The following is a 16,680-nucleotide window of genomic DNA, read 5'->3' as shown; positions in this document are numbered from 1 at the left end:
GATATCCAGTCATGTGAGTTGATGTACATGATCACTACATGTATTTGATGTTTAAAGAGGCGGATTAAAGTTACAAGTGTAAGCTGTGTAAAAGGTTTTTGACTGCGCACACCCCAAAGGTCACACTGTAAAACATATTATCTGCGTCAAAACATCGTACCTCAGATTTAAAGAATCAGATGGCTTTTTTCGTATACAGTAAGACCCAAGCTGAGAACGGACAACATTTTGGGAAACCCCATGCAAGCTGGAAGGCGTAAAGTGATTGGTCAAAAATGTTCTAGATAAACATTGTTGACCAATCACGTCCCGCGTTAAATCTCGGATGCAGTATTGAGCGATCTTAAACGACTTAAACTACATCAACTTGTATGACAGGATATCGGGTTTGTGAAACACGGCTTAAATGCTTCGTGAGTGATCCTGATAACATTTATATTACATATTTATTATTGCTGAACGATTACAGTCGTTTTGTCATTGGCTGCAAGGTATTTTATTGAAAATACGGAGTGTTTTTAAGTTGATTCCAGACCTACGCCAGTTCCCTTTTCCTTGTTGTATATATAGTGATCATGTAAAATCCAGCAGAGTATGTTAATGGCCCTTGTGTTTATACCACTTATACCAACTAGACATAAACCCGTGCACGCATAGGTTAACAAAATGTGAATTAATTGTCCAAATAGAAAAACAAAACAATAACTATTCCTCAAAACGGAGTAAATGGAAATAGGAAAACGCTACCCCCAAAAGGGGATACGAGCATGCACAGATACTTAAAATGTGCGTATATCACGCAAAAAGTGGAGGTTTACAAAAAATGCCGGTGCACGGATCATTTTGCAAATGTAAAACCACTCGGAGATAATAGATTAAATGAGTTTGTATTTTACAAAAATATAACTTTATAGTACAATTCGGGATTTATTTCACTGAAAGTTGGCGATCTTTTGCTCCTTGATATTCAGGTATTTACGATAAAATATTTGATAAACAGACAAAAACAACTAATATTAAATTGAAATTATAAAAGAAATATAATATTCTACTTTGTATCTTTTATTTTCATAATAAAATGCACGAAAATGTTACAAGTGTTTATATCAATTTATTCATAATCGTGGGTTTCAGTCCACGTTTCCTCTGACTAGCAATCGGCGGTCTTTTATATCGATAATCATGCTAAGGAAGTATAACAAGAATACAGTTAAAAATAAAATTCAAATGCAATTTATCGTATTTATTGTCTTTTATATCTTATAAGAAATAAATAAAATGTATGGCAATTTGTTTTTTGTTTTTAATAAAAACGGTTGTTTGGTGAAAAACACGATTACATGTATATTTTATTTTACTTTATTTAAATCTAGATTTTAAATAAACATTTTCCTCATTCTTAGAATATTTTCCCTTGTGTTTTGAATTCCATAATTTAAAAATATCTAAGTTGAAAAGACACGCATAATTAATAAATTACATGTATATGATGAAATGACGGAAAATATTTCGTTATTCCTACAGTATAAATTCAAATTATGGATAACTTAACCTGTTTATTTTTCTGTTGACATTTTATCAAGTTCATAGCAGAAATAACAACATTATCGTTTTATTTTTCCGAGATAGATGATATGGGCATTTGTTTATATTGGATACGACAAGAGTCTTCTTGCGCATTGCATGATGGGACGTAAAAACCTTCGTTGGAGGGTATACTCCGTTTTGGGGCTTTGATTAGACTGTATTATTAGGTGGCTTTTGTGGGTGGGTGGGGGGGGGGGGGTTTGAAGTTGTATATTGTATACTAAAATCTTTAAGTGTACCAGAAACGATATTAATTGCATAGTCTATTTATAGTCCCTATATAATCTATACAAACGCAAACAGTTCATAACACTACATATTCACTGGTTTTGAAGCCGTATTCACCGGAGGGTCGGTGCGCGTGCAGCGGCATTGTGACGTCACAATCAACACCTCAAACAACGTTGTAAACAATGGTTGCAACGCCGGAGCCAGCTGTGTTTATGAGTAGGAAAAACATTAGTCAAGCCTATCGCAGGGTTATTTTCTAAACATTACGATGTCTTACAAATAGCAAAAGGAAAACACGGAAGTTATAATTTGTAATCTGGACATTTTTTAAAAAAATTTCTACGACAGAAGTTCAAAAATGGAAGTGGTATCATCATGCATCCTTCAATGTCTTATTTATTCAAATCCGGACTATATAATAAAACAATTATCGACTCTTTCGGTGGTGAATATGGTTTGTTATTCACCAGAAAAATATCAATATTGACCTCTGCTTCGCCTCGGTCAATATTGATATTTTTCTGGTGAATAACAAACCATATTCACCACCGAAAGAGTCCATAATTGTATATTATATACATATTAAGTTTTTCATTATTATAATAGTTAAAGTATATTTTTTAAATCTATCGTTCAGATACTTTTGAATCCCCCTCCCCCAAATAAATATGAAGCACAGTAATAATAATTATTCATGTACATTTATGGGTTCGAGTGCAACATGCGTTTTGTCGGACCTCATGCCAAGCCTAAGGCCGCGAGGTTGAAGACAGCCTGAGAACTTTTACTCGAAAGTCTCTGGTTTTATCATACACTATAAGCCTAACCGGAAGTTAGTGTATCCCTTGTAAAGTCTTAAAATGTGTTGGGTAGGAAATGGATATTTAATATCTATTGAACATAATGAACAAGAAATAAATCTAGGTTTTTTAAAAATTAAGGGATGCTTGATACACCTATGATTAACAACTTTTACTTCCCTTCTATTTTAAAACATTAAAAAAATTATTAGTCAATATGAATTCGTAATTAAATTCTTTTTCAAATCTATCTAAAGAAAATCAGTATGCAGCAAACGATATGATTCAACATTCTTTAGATTTATTACCAAAAAAAAAAAGTTTGGCAGACTTATTTTTGTAAAAATATAATTGTTTTCTTAAATATTTATGATTAATAAGATTAAATAAAACAAATGACAAATATATTTTTCTTACCTATGTTAAATAGAAATTAAAAAAAAATGATTGGATGACATTTTTTGTCCGTTTACTGAGATTAGTCTGACCCATATATATTTACGTTCGTGATGCATGTACAAACAGTAAGCTCATTGTATTCTGTAATTGTTTTCAAGATCAGTATAGCATTCAGTTGTGTCTTAAATGGCGTGAAAATAATTTGATAATTAATTTCAAAATATCGGTGGTCATTTATCAGATGTATGTTGCAGCACTAATTTGATACGAATCGATCTCATGTTGATTCTTGCTGATATTTTCAGGATTGCTATTGTTAAAACGGCTTTAAGGGGACAATTCATTACATTTCCTCTCTAAATAAATCAAACCTAGAAAAATTCTTGACAAGCCAAAAAAAGTTAACTCCTTTCCCAAACGTGAAAAAAACTATTTCGGGGGGGGGGGGGGGGGGTTAGGTAGTCGTTGAATTCTAAAGCTACATACCTATGACTTTTCGAACCAATTTTACACAGATCCGCGTTTTCGAAAGGGGGGGGGGGGGGTCCAAGGTCACTTTTAGTTCGTTTAGTATATACATTTAATAACTCTGCAAATTCCAGGGGGAATTCTAGATCCGCGTATATATTAACATCAGCATAGATGTGTAAAATTCAGACTCAGGTACGGGAACATATCAAATACGGATTCATTAATGTTTGAATTTTTACAATAACTTACTCAAAATATGGTAGTTTCAAGTTTCAGCTGTAAAGTATAAATAAGTAACGTCAATTATTACACGGTGCAGTGTTCGAGATGAGAGTCTGAGATCAACAAATTAGAAATTAATCAGATATGCGATTTTCAAGCTTACAAATTGCAATTGTGAATGTACACGTCTGGATTTTTGAACACGATTACCCTCCATATCATAGGGCTTGGTTGGATCCACAATAGGGGAATGGAAATTCAGTGTAAAAATCTTAAAAATCTTCTTATGAAGAAGAGTATTGGGCTGGTGTTACACAGCTGAGCGATGTGGTCAATAGGCTTCTCGTAATAGTGTGGAAAAAAACATTTTTAGTGCTTTAAATAATTCATTTTGTGACCTTGAATCTATCTGAAATTGACATTTTTTTAAAGTCGTGGAATGTTTGATAAACATTGCAGGAGCTCTAAATCGTGATTGGGGCAGTTTATTACGGATATCGCATGAAAGGAGCAGGAATACCACAGTTACAAGTGTTGACAACAGTATTCTATCTGCAAGAGTTGCTTACTTCTACAACCTTTTAGGACCTGCCATGACGATAAACACAGCATGTTCTTCGTCAATGGTTGCCATTGATACAGCATCGCAGGCATTGAAAAATGGTGAGTTCAGTTATGATAATAATACCTATTTAAATAAAGTTAAGGCTACAAATTAGGGTTTGAATATAATTTTTTTTTCATGAAACATTTGATTTAACCTCATGGTTTACATTCTAATAGAAAAAAATCTTTTTTTTATGCATATAAATGATTGCATGTTTAAAAAATTGAATTATGTACTAATTTGCACATTACCTGATTAGAATCCGATAATCGATCCCTTGCCCCTGGTCTCTTCTGCTACAGAGGACATTCTCTTCATGATGCTATTTTTTTTTACTCTCTTAATCCTAAGGGTGTATTTTATTCCCTCATTCAACAACATTACAACAATTCTGGCTTCTGAAATACTAAACAATGCACGTCATTTCGAAGATTGACGGGTACTGATTTGAAGGTTTGCTGACTTTAGTTGCTTGAGCCTAAATAACTTTTTCTATCCTTTGACGTTTGCGGTATTTATATGAAAACATCTTTAAGATTTAATTGGTTCAATCCTGACCTCAGGGGATATGGTGGGGCCACAACGAGGGATCAGTTTTACATGAAAATATATCGGGGAAAAATGTTTCGACATCTTTATTTCAAGAACAAGGCCAGGATTCATCATATTAATCCAAAAAAAAAAAAAAAAAAAAAAAAAAAAAACATCAGAAAGTTGCATAAATAAAAGTTTGTTCAAACCATGGCCCCCGGAGTTAGGGTGGGGCCTCAATATAGAGAAACGAAATACAATATTGGATATTTACTCTAGTAGAAAATCTTTTAAAAAAAAAAAAAAAATCTCAAGAACGGTAAGGGCATGATGATTATATTTTTTATGCAAACATCCTCAGGTAGTATAGATTCAATTTATCCGTCATGGCCCCGGGGGTAGGAGAGGGCTTCTATAGGGGATCACAGTTTATATGGGAATATATAGGAAAACATCTTTTTTCTCCAAGAAAAGCAAGACCCTAATTAGTCATAATAATGTGCAAGAATCCCAATGTGGTGTAGATTCAAGTTAGATTATGTCATATAGTCCCTGGGGTAGGGTGGGACTGTGACGTTTTACAATGGAATATATAAAAACAATTCTTTTCAAGAGTAGAAGGTTCGTATACTAAATCATATTAATATGCAAACATTCATAAGTGGTAGGAACCCCTTTTAAGAAAAATAATATGGACCCTCAGATTAGGTTGCAGCTAAAATTTTAAATAACTCAGGAGTACAGGGGAAAAAAAAACTTTTCACATGATTTCAAATTTAATGCTATGAAAATGTTCCACGAATCATTCTTTACAGCTGAATTGGAAGTCTGACGGAATGCAGTGTTTCATATAAAAACATATCGAAAAGAGTTTGGGATTTTCGAAAATTGTTAATATATATGTACGCAAACTTTACATGTACCTCGGCTTTTAAAGAATAAAATTATAAATGATTTTGATATGGATGGAATAAAAGAGGCTTTGAGAGATAAATAAATAAACATCAACAGAAAATCTGCCCAGTTTATTAATTGAAAACTTCCAGAAATAAAATTAACCCAAACAATCAGAAACATTCAATTTAGTTAATTTAAAAAACAAAACATGATTTCATTCTACAACATCAAACAGGTAAAATATCAACTGCTATCTGCGGTGGAGTCAATGTCATCCTAGATCCAGATACTTTCATCAACCTATCTTGCGCACGAATGGCGTCGCCAACAGGAAAATGTCATACCTTCTCGAGCAAAGCAGATGGATATGCCCGTGGAGAAGGATGTGGCGTTGTTGTGTTGAAAAGACTTGCAGATGTAAGTTCAAGTTTTCATGAGATTATAATTATATCTGCACATTCTAAAGAAAGTTTGGGTATATTGTTGTTATTCTATATTCGTCCGTTCGTTGTCCGTCCGTCTATCACACTTTCGTCTTCCTCAAACTCCTATTTAGGTCACTCATGTGACTTATTGCAAATCATTTTCGTCCGTCGTCGTGCGACGTCCGTCGTTCGTAAACTTTTGAACATTTTCAGATTCTTCTCATCAACAGCTGAACCAATTTCAACAAATTTTTGTATAGAGTATCCATGGAAAAAGGGGGCAAAAATGTGATTTCCATGGTTCCTACCCTCCTCTCCTCGGGCCATAGGGTTGTGACCAAAATCATAAAAATTAATGCAATTTTCAAAAATCTTCTTCTCTACTCCTGGATATCAAACACTAATTAAAAACTGTTGGCATGATTATAACATACAGTGAATCCTTTACCTAAATTGTGAAATTTGTGGCCCCAGGGTAAGGGATTCTGGAGTTAGATTGGGGCTCTATCGATCACATAGTGAAATTGCAGAAATTCTTTAAAATGCTTCTCTCCCCCTGTATATTAAACGTAAACAAAGTACATGGTTATGATGGTGCCTCTTCCAAAATGTGATTATCATGACCCCTGGATCAGGGGTTCTTTCTATTGATTATATAGTGAAAATGCATTATTACTTTGAAAATCTTCCTCTTTCCCTCTGAGTATTTGGCAAACATGCTAAGCACATGGTTATGATGAGCAAGAGTGTCTCTTCCAAAACTGTGAAATTCATGGCCCCTGGGTCAGGGGTTCTGGTGCTGGGGGGGGGGGGGGCTCTATTGACTATAGAGTGAAAATGCATTAATTTCTTTGAAAATCTTCTTCTTCTCTATGCCCCTGGATATTTGGCAGACAAACTAAAAGGATAATGATGAGCAAGGGTGCCTCTTCTAAAAGTATGAAGTTCATGGCCTCTGAGTCAGAGGTTCTAATGTAAGGGTGAAGCTCTATCGATTAAATAGTGAAAATTCATTATTTATTTGAAAATCTTCTGTCCCTTAGTATTTGGCAAACATATATATACTAAATACTTAGTGCTTGGATATGATAAGCAAGGGTACCTCTTCCAAAATTATGAAATTCATGGCTCCTTGGTCAGGAGTTCTGGTGTAAGGGCGGGTCTCTATTGATTATATAGTGAAAAATTCTTTGAAAATCTTCTTTGCTACTGTGTATTTGACAGACATATCAAGTGCATTGTTATGATGGATATTTTATTGGAAATTTTCCAAAATTGTGAATTTCATGTCCTCTGGGTAAGCATCTCAAGTATAATGGTGGGGCTCTATTGATTGAATACTGAAAATGGATCAGTTCTGTGAAAAATGTTCATTCCTCGTGGGTATTTAGCAGATAAACTAAGTGTGTGGTTATGATGAGCAAGGGTGTCTCTTCCAGTCTGTGATATCCATGGCCCTTGGTCAGGGGTTCTGGTGTTAGGGTGAGAGTCTATTAATTTTTTTAGTGAAATTGCATTAATTCTTTGAAATCTGGGAGGCAAACAGAGTACAAAATTGTAATGAGCAAGGGTAATTTTACTAGATTTGTGAAATTCTGGATCAGTAGGTCAAGTGTTCTGTTGCTTGGCAGGGCTCTATTGATCTTGTTTAAACATTCTTGTAAACATTAACAAATTATGAAATAGATTAGTCCACTCCTCTGTTTCCCTACACCCAATAAGTCGGTGACGTCATACGTTTGGAAGTACAAGATCATACTCGATGAGTACACGGGCAGTATTATTATGTAGAACGCTTAATAATCAGCACATGGTGAGGTGTTTTATGAAACAGGAAGACAAAATCTATTTTTGCATGGTTAATGACAGAAATCTTAGGTAAGTATATCTTAATTTGTTTATTTAGCTTACGTGTGACGTCATAGTTTTCCCGCACTCGAGAAATGTAAACATGACACATTTTTATCATGCTTATGTCTTGTTTAACGATGTCCCGTGTAATATTGAGGTAAGCTTCACCTTTTGATAGATTTTTTTTTCAAATTAATTTATTTGTAGTTTAGATTCTTTAAATAGTACGCAATTTTCCCTATCAAAATGCAGTGTGATAATAGAAACTTGCTTTTTGATATGTTATCCCCTATTCATATTCCAAAATATTTTAAAAGATACATGTCCACTTACGTGTGTTTTATCCATGCTTAAAAATTCCCATTATGGACAGAATAATAGGCTCGTAAACATGGAGAATCAAAACTCCACTTAGACACTGTAGGACATGGCATTTGTCAAACAATACCTTTAAATGAAATGTATGGAGATAACGAACAGTATTCAAACTCAAAAGTCCCTTAAACAATACAAATTTTGGAGGAGAGCAAACATGGACCTCTAAAACATCAGATGTGGGATCAGGTGCCATGGAGGAGTGAACATCCCCTGCCGACTGGTCACACCCGCCGTGTGCTCCTTGTCATGATCGGGAAATGGAGGAAAAATCTGTCGACAATTTAGTGTGTATATAATGGCCTAAAAATTAGTATGAAAAACGTGAGTCAGCATTTGACTTAATGATAAATTGTATTTGCTGACAAGGTCATTGTATCGACCATGGAACTTGCGAAATGACGACTTTAAACAAGACTGCTGATATTCTTGTTTCATCAACTTGTTTGTCAATAACTTACCTCGTTTTAGAAATTGCTCATTCGTAGAGAATGCTCTTGCGTATCGAATCAACTGAGAGATATAAACCCCGTACGCAGGTAATGAAGGTATATTGCTGCATAAGTAAGGGAAGTTGACGATTGAAAAGTTAAAGTCATTACGTTTATCATAAAGCTTGGTTGTTAGATTACCATTAACGTCTTTTTCTAGTAAAATATCAAAATATGAAACAGATGTGTCAGACTCTGTGGTATCTTTTATTTCAAGCTCACCGGGATATATCGAATCGACATGGAAATAACCATTGCTAATTGAAAATACGTCCCCTTTATTTAATAGATAGATAAAAAATGAGATAAAAATACCTTTGTACATTAAATGTTCTTTAAAGACCAAGAGAGGCCAATCTGAGAGGGTTTGAGATAAGTTTAGGAGCTCAAGCACTTTTGTTTTGTTTAGTAGTCTACATAGTGATAGTGACAAACGGAAGTGTGTTATCACTGACAAGTACAGGCACGTAAATAGATCTCCTTTTTGATTTGCTACCGAGTACTAGATTAACTATTTTATTGACCCCTGAACATCTTATTTTTCTTGATCTCGGGCAATTTATCTTCATCTATCATTTTATTTGTTTTGTTTTATACTGCAATCTATGGTTCCTTTACAGTGTTGTATTATACTCAGGTGACCCTTTAGGCCATTGGTCCTCTTGTTTTATTTTTTGTTTGTTTGTTTGTTGTTTAACGTCCCTCTCGAGAATTTTTCACTCATATGGAGACGCCACCACTTGCCGGTGGAGAGCTGCAAATTTTGTCCTATACTCGGCACTTACGGCCATTGAGCAGTGAGGGGTCTTTTTCGTGCCAGCACCTACTGCGACACGGGACCTCGGTTTATACCGTCTCATCCGAAGGACCGGTCTCCACGTCCTACAGTGGGATTCGAACCCGCGACGCAAGGATCAACTCCTTACTTCGCGACTCTAGAGCAGACGCTTTAATCACTGCGCCACGCGGGCGACTCTTGTTTTATTTAAAGCAGTAACTGATTCATATTTTGTAATATGATTAGGTGGTGTCCTGTAGATAAACAATAAGGTTTCAGTACTTTAATTTTCATTCTGGAGGCAAAATGGGGGTTAAAAAACGACGATTTTCTACAATATTCTGGTTCCCACAACTCTTACAATTAAGGATGTAGCCTAAATATCTTTGGCAAAGTTATTGGTGGTGTGCTGAAGATATAAGGCTTCGGATTTTCATTTTCACCCTAGAGGCCAAATGGGGTTGAAAAATGACGTTTTATCTTTTTTCTACAAAAATTGATTCACAGAACACCTCTTACATTTTACGCAATAGAAGAATCATCCTTGGTAAGGTGATTCACCGTATACATCGAGTAACACGGAAAGTCGCTAAAAGCATGGGGGACGCGTTTTCAGCGGATTGGGGAGCATATTTTCACCATTTCGGAATCAGGAGGGATGTAGGTCTCGTCTTTTTTTCGGTATTTGTAAGGGGTATTTACAAAAATCAAATATCCCACGGAAGACAGCGATAGTTAACCTTTGTGCTAGTCATTGGTCCGGCTACAATATACGTCTAGTATTCTAAAACACTTCCAAACTATTTGACAGATTTCATATTTACGGTGATCGAGTGGTCAAAACATGCATGATTTGCACAATCTACGACTTGCATACGGCTTCTGACAGTTAAACCAGCAAAAGAAAACGTTTATCTTTGAAATGCAGCAATTGAAACTATACAAGACTTTATAATAATTAATAATCGGGACATTTTCTCTTCCGATAGTAATTGTTACATAGGGGGGAGTTGTTTCTGGGAAAATTCAACGCATTTGGGGAGTCGCAAAATTAAAATCAATTGTAGTTGGGAACGTTTATATGTGTTTTTTTAATGCCAATATCTAGTGGTTGTGAGCGTTTTATTTTCTCTTAAAGGGGCCTAGACACAGATTTGAAGTTAATATTTTCTCAAATTTTCTGTATAATATCATGACTTAAAAGTTGCTAAAGCATTTCACACGGAAATATAATAAAAACTTATTTTATATGGAAATTACTGAAAGCACGAATTTCGAGACGCATTTGATTGACACACCCTTGTACGTTCACAAAGTAAACTTGTCCTTAATACTTAAGAAAAGTAGAAATTTTGTTGTGTATTATTGAAAAAAATATTAAAACTATAATCCAGAAAATTCAAGAGTACAAATGTGAGAAAGCAAAACCAACACATCAGTTTTGTCAGTCCGTGCGCAGTGATGCGTGCAGAGTTTGACAAATGAACACACCAGGTGAATCGTAAACATTAACAATAACAGAGCTCGTGCCCTATTTACAAAAACAGTTTACGTTTCACCGGGTGTGTTTAATTTGTCTCCATATGAGAGAAAAATTCCGCAAATTTAGACCTATACTTTGCACTCAGGGCCATTGAGCAGTGAGGGATCTTTTTCGTGCCAGCACCTACTGCGACACGGGACCTCGGTTTATACGGCCTCATCTGAAGGACCTGTCTCCACGTCCCGCACTGAGATTTGAACCCAAGACGTAAGGATCAACTCCTTACACCGCGACTCTAGAGCATACTCTAACCACTGCACCACTCGGGCGACTACTATTTAATGTGTCATGAAATTAAGAACAATATTATTATATGGTTTTAAAGTAAAGCTTTCAACTGTTTTTCAGATACTAACCTGTATTCAATCTTCATTGCAGAATTTTCGTTCTTTCCTCTCTCAGACATACAATGAATGTATGAGCTGATGGTAAAGTGACCAGTATTGTCAGCTAGTTAAAAAAAAAACCTTCGAACTTTTTAAAATACCAAAGGAATTTAAAAGAGCTTATTTCCTGTAGCCATTTAAACATCTTTGCCATGCATGGTCACCGACTTTGATGAATTTTTTCCCATTATTAAAACTTGACACCAGAAACATATATCGAATAAAATTTGGTTACTATGTGTCTTGGTTACCATGGTAACGGCCAGAAAAGTTTGAAAAAAAACCCCGAGATTTTCAGCTTCTTTTAATCTTTATTGAGCCTTAATAAAGATTATTATAACTCTACTGATTTTTCCCTATATAACATTAGATCGTTAGATGTGATTTATTCCCTAGAAATCGTTATGAATGGACTAATCCGCGTGCGTTAGTCAAGTGAGCTAATCCCTGCTTCGAAAGCTAATTCCCGGTTATCCGTAATTCTCTAGATTTTACTTTTACATTGGTATGATACAGGCCCGTAGGAAGCAATTTCAGTTGGGGGGGGGGGGGCAGCCATACATTTTCAGTTGAGGGGGCACTACTAGCTGCAGTAATGTAGCCCTCTCCGATTTTTTTAATAGGACATTTTCAGGAGAGGGCTACAATTCCACTGCATCTCCGTAATGGTGCAAATATATTTTTTAGATACGGGCGACTGCATGCAAAATAAATTGTTTTTGCATTCAACTTACTTCCAATGAGACGGAATTTTTATTCACTGTCAACATCATAGCCCTTTATACGCGAAAACCAAGTAAAATAAATCTGCGTGTTTACCAGTCGTTCTCCTCAGCAGCCATGACAGTTCTCGCGTGATGTACTGAGACTTGCGCTTGAAATTTAGAATCACTTGATAAAGTAAATATCGGTTGATAAATGTTTGTGTTGTATGATATCATTAAACATCGATAAATAAAAGCATTCCATGGGATATTTTTTTCATATACAGTGATATTTATGCTTAAAATATGGGAAATCCTAAACGATCCGCTCCTCTAGATCCCGAATTCTCATTGGTTGTCCCAAAATAAAATCGATCAAGGTCAGTAAACATGGCGGATAAATTCAAGTTGTGATGTTGACATACACGAAAAATAACCGATATACGGATTGTTCTGTATATTTTTGGATCAATTTATGTCTTGCATAACTACATTTTATGAGTTCAGGTAAGATATGTTAATAAAATACCCACTTACTGATAATTTGAGCCGAAATCGGTGCGGTAGTGAATCACTCCCGCACTTGCACCATTACGGAGATCCTAAGGAGTTTTAGCCCTCTCCCCCCCCCCCCCCCCCCAAAAAAAAAAAAATCGGAGAGGGCTACATTATTGCAGCTAGGGCACTACCAGAAATTCCTTGACAAGCAAAAACCAAAAAAGTCAACAGACGTTTTTATTGATTTTATTGAGGGAGCACAAGCATATGGTATCTATGTTTACTATATTGATCAATATATCGGCAAAATTATTGGGGGGGGGGGGGCGGGGGGAAACCCCCCCCGCCCCTCCTCCTCCCACCCCGGTTCCTACGGCCATGTGATACGTGAATTGACTAATCCCCGTGAGTTAGTTCAATGAGCTAATCCCTGCTTTGAAATCACGCCATCTGAATCCTCTAAATTTTACGTTTGTATCGGTATAATAAAACAGTTAAAAGTATATCTTTGAGGGAGTTAACAAGATTCCAGTTCCCCTCGACAGGACTATTTCCCTCGGCTTCGCCTCAGGAAATAGTCCTGGCCTTGGGGAACTGGAATCTTGCTAACTCCCTCAAAGATATACTTTAACTGTATACTAAGAGAACCAAACATAACAACTTGTTGGCACTTGTGCTATAAAGAAACTATTTATAAATATATCTCTAAGTAAGTGGTAACCATGGGTACATTTGTAATATATTTTATATGCTGAAAAACGCTCAATATTCACTGATAATAGGCGTAAAATGATCAAACTAAATCAACAACACAAGAAAAAAATGATTTCAAGTAATAAGCTATTGGCAATATTATTCTTAAAATAACTTTTATGGTTGCCATGGTAACACAGTGTAGCCATACAAAATCTGTTGCTGAGATTTTTTATGCTGCTATCTTGAGGAAAAACATGGAAATTCAAGACTGGCAAATATACATCGTTGGGACCTTGTAACACAGATAGCTTGAGATAAATTGGGATTAATTGATACTGTGTTGTGTAACCATGGAAACAAGGTACCAGTGGTTTTAGGGATAATATTTTGCTGCTTAAAGAATTTAGGTACCTTTAAATCAAGAAACATGTTATTTGACTCACCTTGAATTGTACTTATCAGATAGAACTAAAGTTGAATAACATATATTGATAGTTTGATGAAGAAATAACATTGTTGCTATGGTTACCAATAAGGGAAATGTTCGATTTTGTTAACTATATAGCAATACATGTATTAAACCCTTTATGGTAGCATCAGATTATGTTAGAGATTATGGGGTAGTAAAAATTGAAATTCAGGTAAGTTGTTCATAAATATTAATCATAAAAGTTTTCGAAATCTACATACAAGGCTACGTATCCAAGAAAAAAAACCTCTTTTTTCAGCTTTATATACATATTTTTCCTATAATTTCCAAAGCAACACTTTATTTGAAGAATTTAACTTGAATCTTTTGAAATGTGAAAATTAGAACCACATAAATGCCTTTAAAAATTGATTACCAGTTATATAGAAATGTGTTTCTAGAGAGATAGGGTCAGATAAAAACATATAGAGAGTAAATTTGAAATCCTTTTGTGGTATTAAAACCATGGCAGCTCTTACCAACCAATAAGAAACATAACATTTCTTTGGTATATAGTACAAGAGTTATGTTTACCATGAATTTAAACATTATGCCTTCAACTTTTTGAAACAGTGTCATTTGTTTGCATCGCTACGAACGTTAACTATGGCCATAGGACTCTAAACATGTTCGAAGATGCCATTTTCCAAACTTCAGTGCATGTTGCCATGATAACCATGGACATAGCAACCAATTTTTGCCTGACTTGAGTTTCGGGAATCAAAGACTTTTACCAGACAGAGTTGAGAGAAATTCTGAGACTATAAGTGCCACACCTCCTATATAAAAGTTAAAGTCATTACAGAGAATGGCTCTTAAAACTTGATTCGAGATCCTACACAGAATTTACTTCATTAAAATCTTCAATTTCAGACCGAAAATGACCTTATTTTTTGAAATTCTGACAAGAAACTCATGGGTCAGATGCTCATATGTGCAATTTTTGCTCAATCTGATACATGTGTATATATTTTATTTTGATTAGTTAGTAACTACTGTGGCTATTCATTGCCCAGGTACAAGGGAGAGTACCTTTATAAGCAAACACTTCCGCGCGGGTATTACTGTCTTATGACAGTATCTTGTTTTATGAAATGCTAGACGGTTTTACATAAACATGTATTCTGAGTTGTTGTTTTTTTCTATTCAGGCAATCCACGACAAAAACAAAATATGGGGGACAATCCATACAATGCTTAACCAGGATGGTCATATGAGTACGCCAATCACATCCCCTTCTGGTAAACAGCAAGAACATTTGTTGGAAAAAATTTTCAAGGAAAGCAAGACTTCACCGTCCTCCGTACAATATATAGAAGCACATGGTAAGGGGAGAATAGCACATTAACATTAATAATAAGTCTAAATACTTAATATATTGACTCTAACATTGTCATCTTCGGCATTCGTCATATAAAATTTTACATAACAGGAACTTGGCCTCTCCACAAGCTCATATGTATATTGAATCTACCTTTTCATATGCTTTAGTTAGGAAAAGCCTATTCATATAATGATTTTAAATGAAGGTCAATAAACTTTCCAGGAGGAGGGGGAGTGTAAGATTATACATTTATTGATTGGGTTCGAGGGCAACATGCCTTTGTTGTTCTTAAGAGCCAAACTGTTTGCTTGAAGCCGTTAGAGCGAAGGCAAACAGTTTGGTTCGAGGGTTCAGCAAAACGCATTTTACCCGGGAACACAGTCAATAAATGTTCTGTTATACCTTTTACTTTTTATTTTGCCACACCTGGCGCTGGCTGTCATGTGTTTTTGATATTTGATATAAATTTTGTTTACTCGCACTGCGGATTTAACTCAGAGAATTTCGTAAATGTCGAATAAAGTAAGAAATATCTGATTCCGCCTATATTGTGGCATTAAAAAACGTCATTGAATTCCAATATCATCAACAGAACCAATATTTCAATCAGTGGTCAACTTTGAATTATTTTTTGAACCGCTAAGTAAAACAACGAAAATATTAGATGATCAAAGAGTGTCTTGCGTCCGTCTGTCGTGTTTCGTCTGTAACCTTTTCACATTTTCGACATTTTCAAGAACCACTGGGCCAGTTTCAACCAAACTTGCCACAAAGCATCCTTGGGTAAAGGGGATTTAAGTTTGTTCACAGGAAGTACCATGCCCTCTTTCAATGGGAGATAATAAAGAATTCGTGAAAATTTGGTGGCATCTTTGAAAAATCTTCTTCTCAAGAACCACTGGGCAAGAAAAGATGAAACTTATGTGAAAGCTTCATTAAATACTCTAGATTCAAGTTTGTTCATATCATAACCCCGCGGGTATGGCGGGGCCACAAGAGGGGGTCGAAGTTATACATAGGAATATGTAGGAAATGTCTTTATTTTTTTTCTCGAGAACAGCAAAGCCATGATTAGTCATATTATTATAGAAGTATCCTCAGGTAGTGTAGATTCAAGTTTGTTCCAATCATGACCCCTGGGGTAGGGCAGGGCCACAAAAGGCGGTCAAAGTTTACCAAAGGAATATATAAGAAATATCTTTAAAGATCTGAAGAACAGCTAAGCCATTAGTCAGATTAATATTTAAGTATCCTCAGGTAGTGTACATTCAAGTTTGTTCAGATCATGACCCCTGGAGGTTTGGTGCAGAAACAACAGGGGCCCAAAGGTTTACATAGGAATATCTTTAAAAATTTTCTTCTGAAGAACAGCCAAGCCATTATTAATCATATTTA

General features: G+C 35.4%; 2 protein-coding genes across 2 annotated transcripts in view; both read left to right on the top strand.

Annotated features, from left to right (window-relative positions):
- The window catches only part of LOC133191938 (heat shock 70 kDa protein 12A-like), a 206,647-nt gene that overhangs the window by 165,121 nt on the left and 24,846 nt on the right, over positions 1 to 16,680 (top strand). The window lies entirely within an intron of this gene.
- Positions 1 to 16,680, top strand: part of LOC133192336 (uncharacterized) — a 61,850-nt gene that overhangs the window by 35,072 nt on the left and 10,098 nt on the right. Inside the window, exons 3-5 of the mRNA XM_061328356.1 lie at positions 4,170 to 4,373; positions 5,981 to 6,162; positions 15,112 to 15,286. Of these exons, the coding sequence (XP_061184340.1) occupies positions 4,170 to 4,373; positions 5,981 to 6,162; positions 15,112 to 15,286 (561 nt within the window). The remainder of the gene's footprint in view (positions 1 to 4,169; positions 4,374 to 5,980; positions 6,163 to 15,111; positions 15,287 to 16,680) is intronic.

This window comes from Saccostrea echinata, unplaced genomic scaffold (assembly GCF_033153115.1).
Source record: "Saccostrea echinata isolate AGI-Se365-2 ecotype Australia unplaced genomic scaffold, CSIRO_AGI_Sech_v1 ptg000025l, whole genome shotgun sequence".
NCBI lineage: Eukaryota > Metazoa > Mollusca > Bivalvia > Ostreida > Ostreidae > Saccostrea > Saccostrea echinata.
Note: the sequence above shows the minus strand (reverse complement) of the source record. Positions and strands in the feature narration are given on the sequence as shown.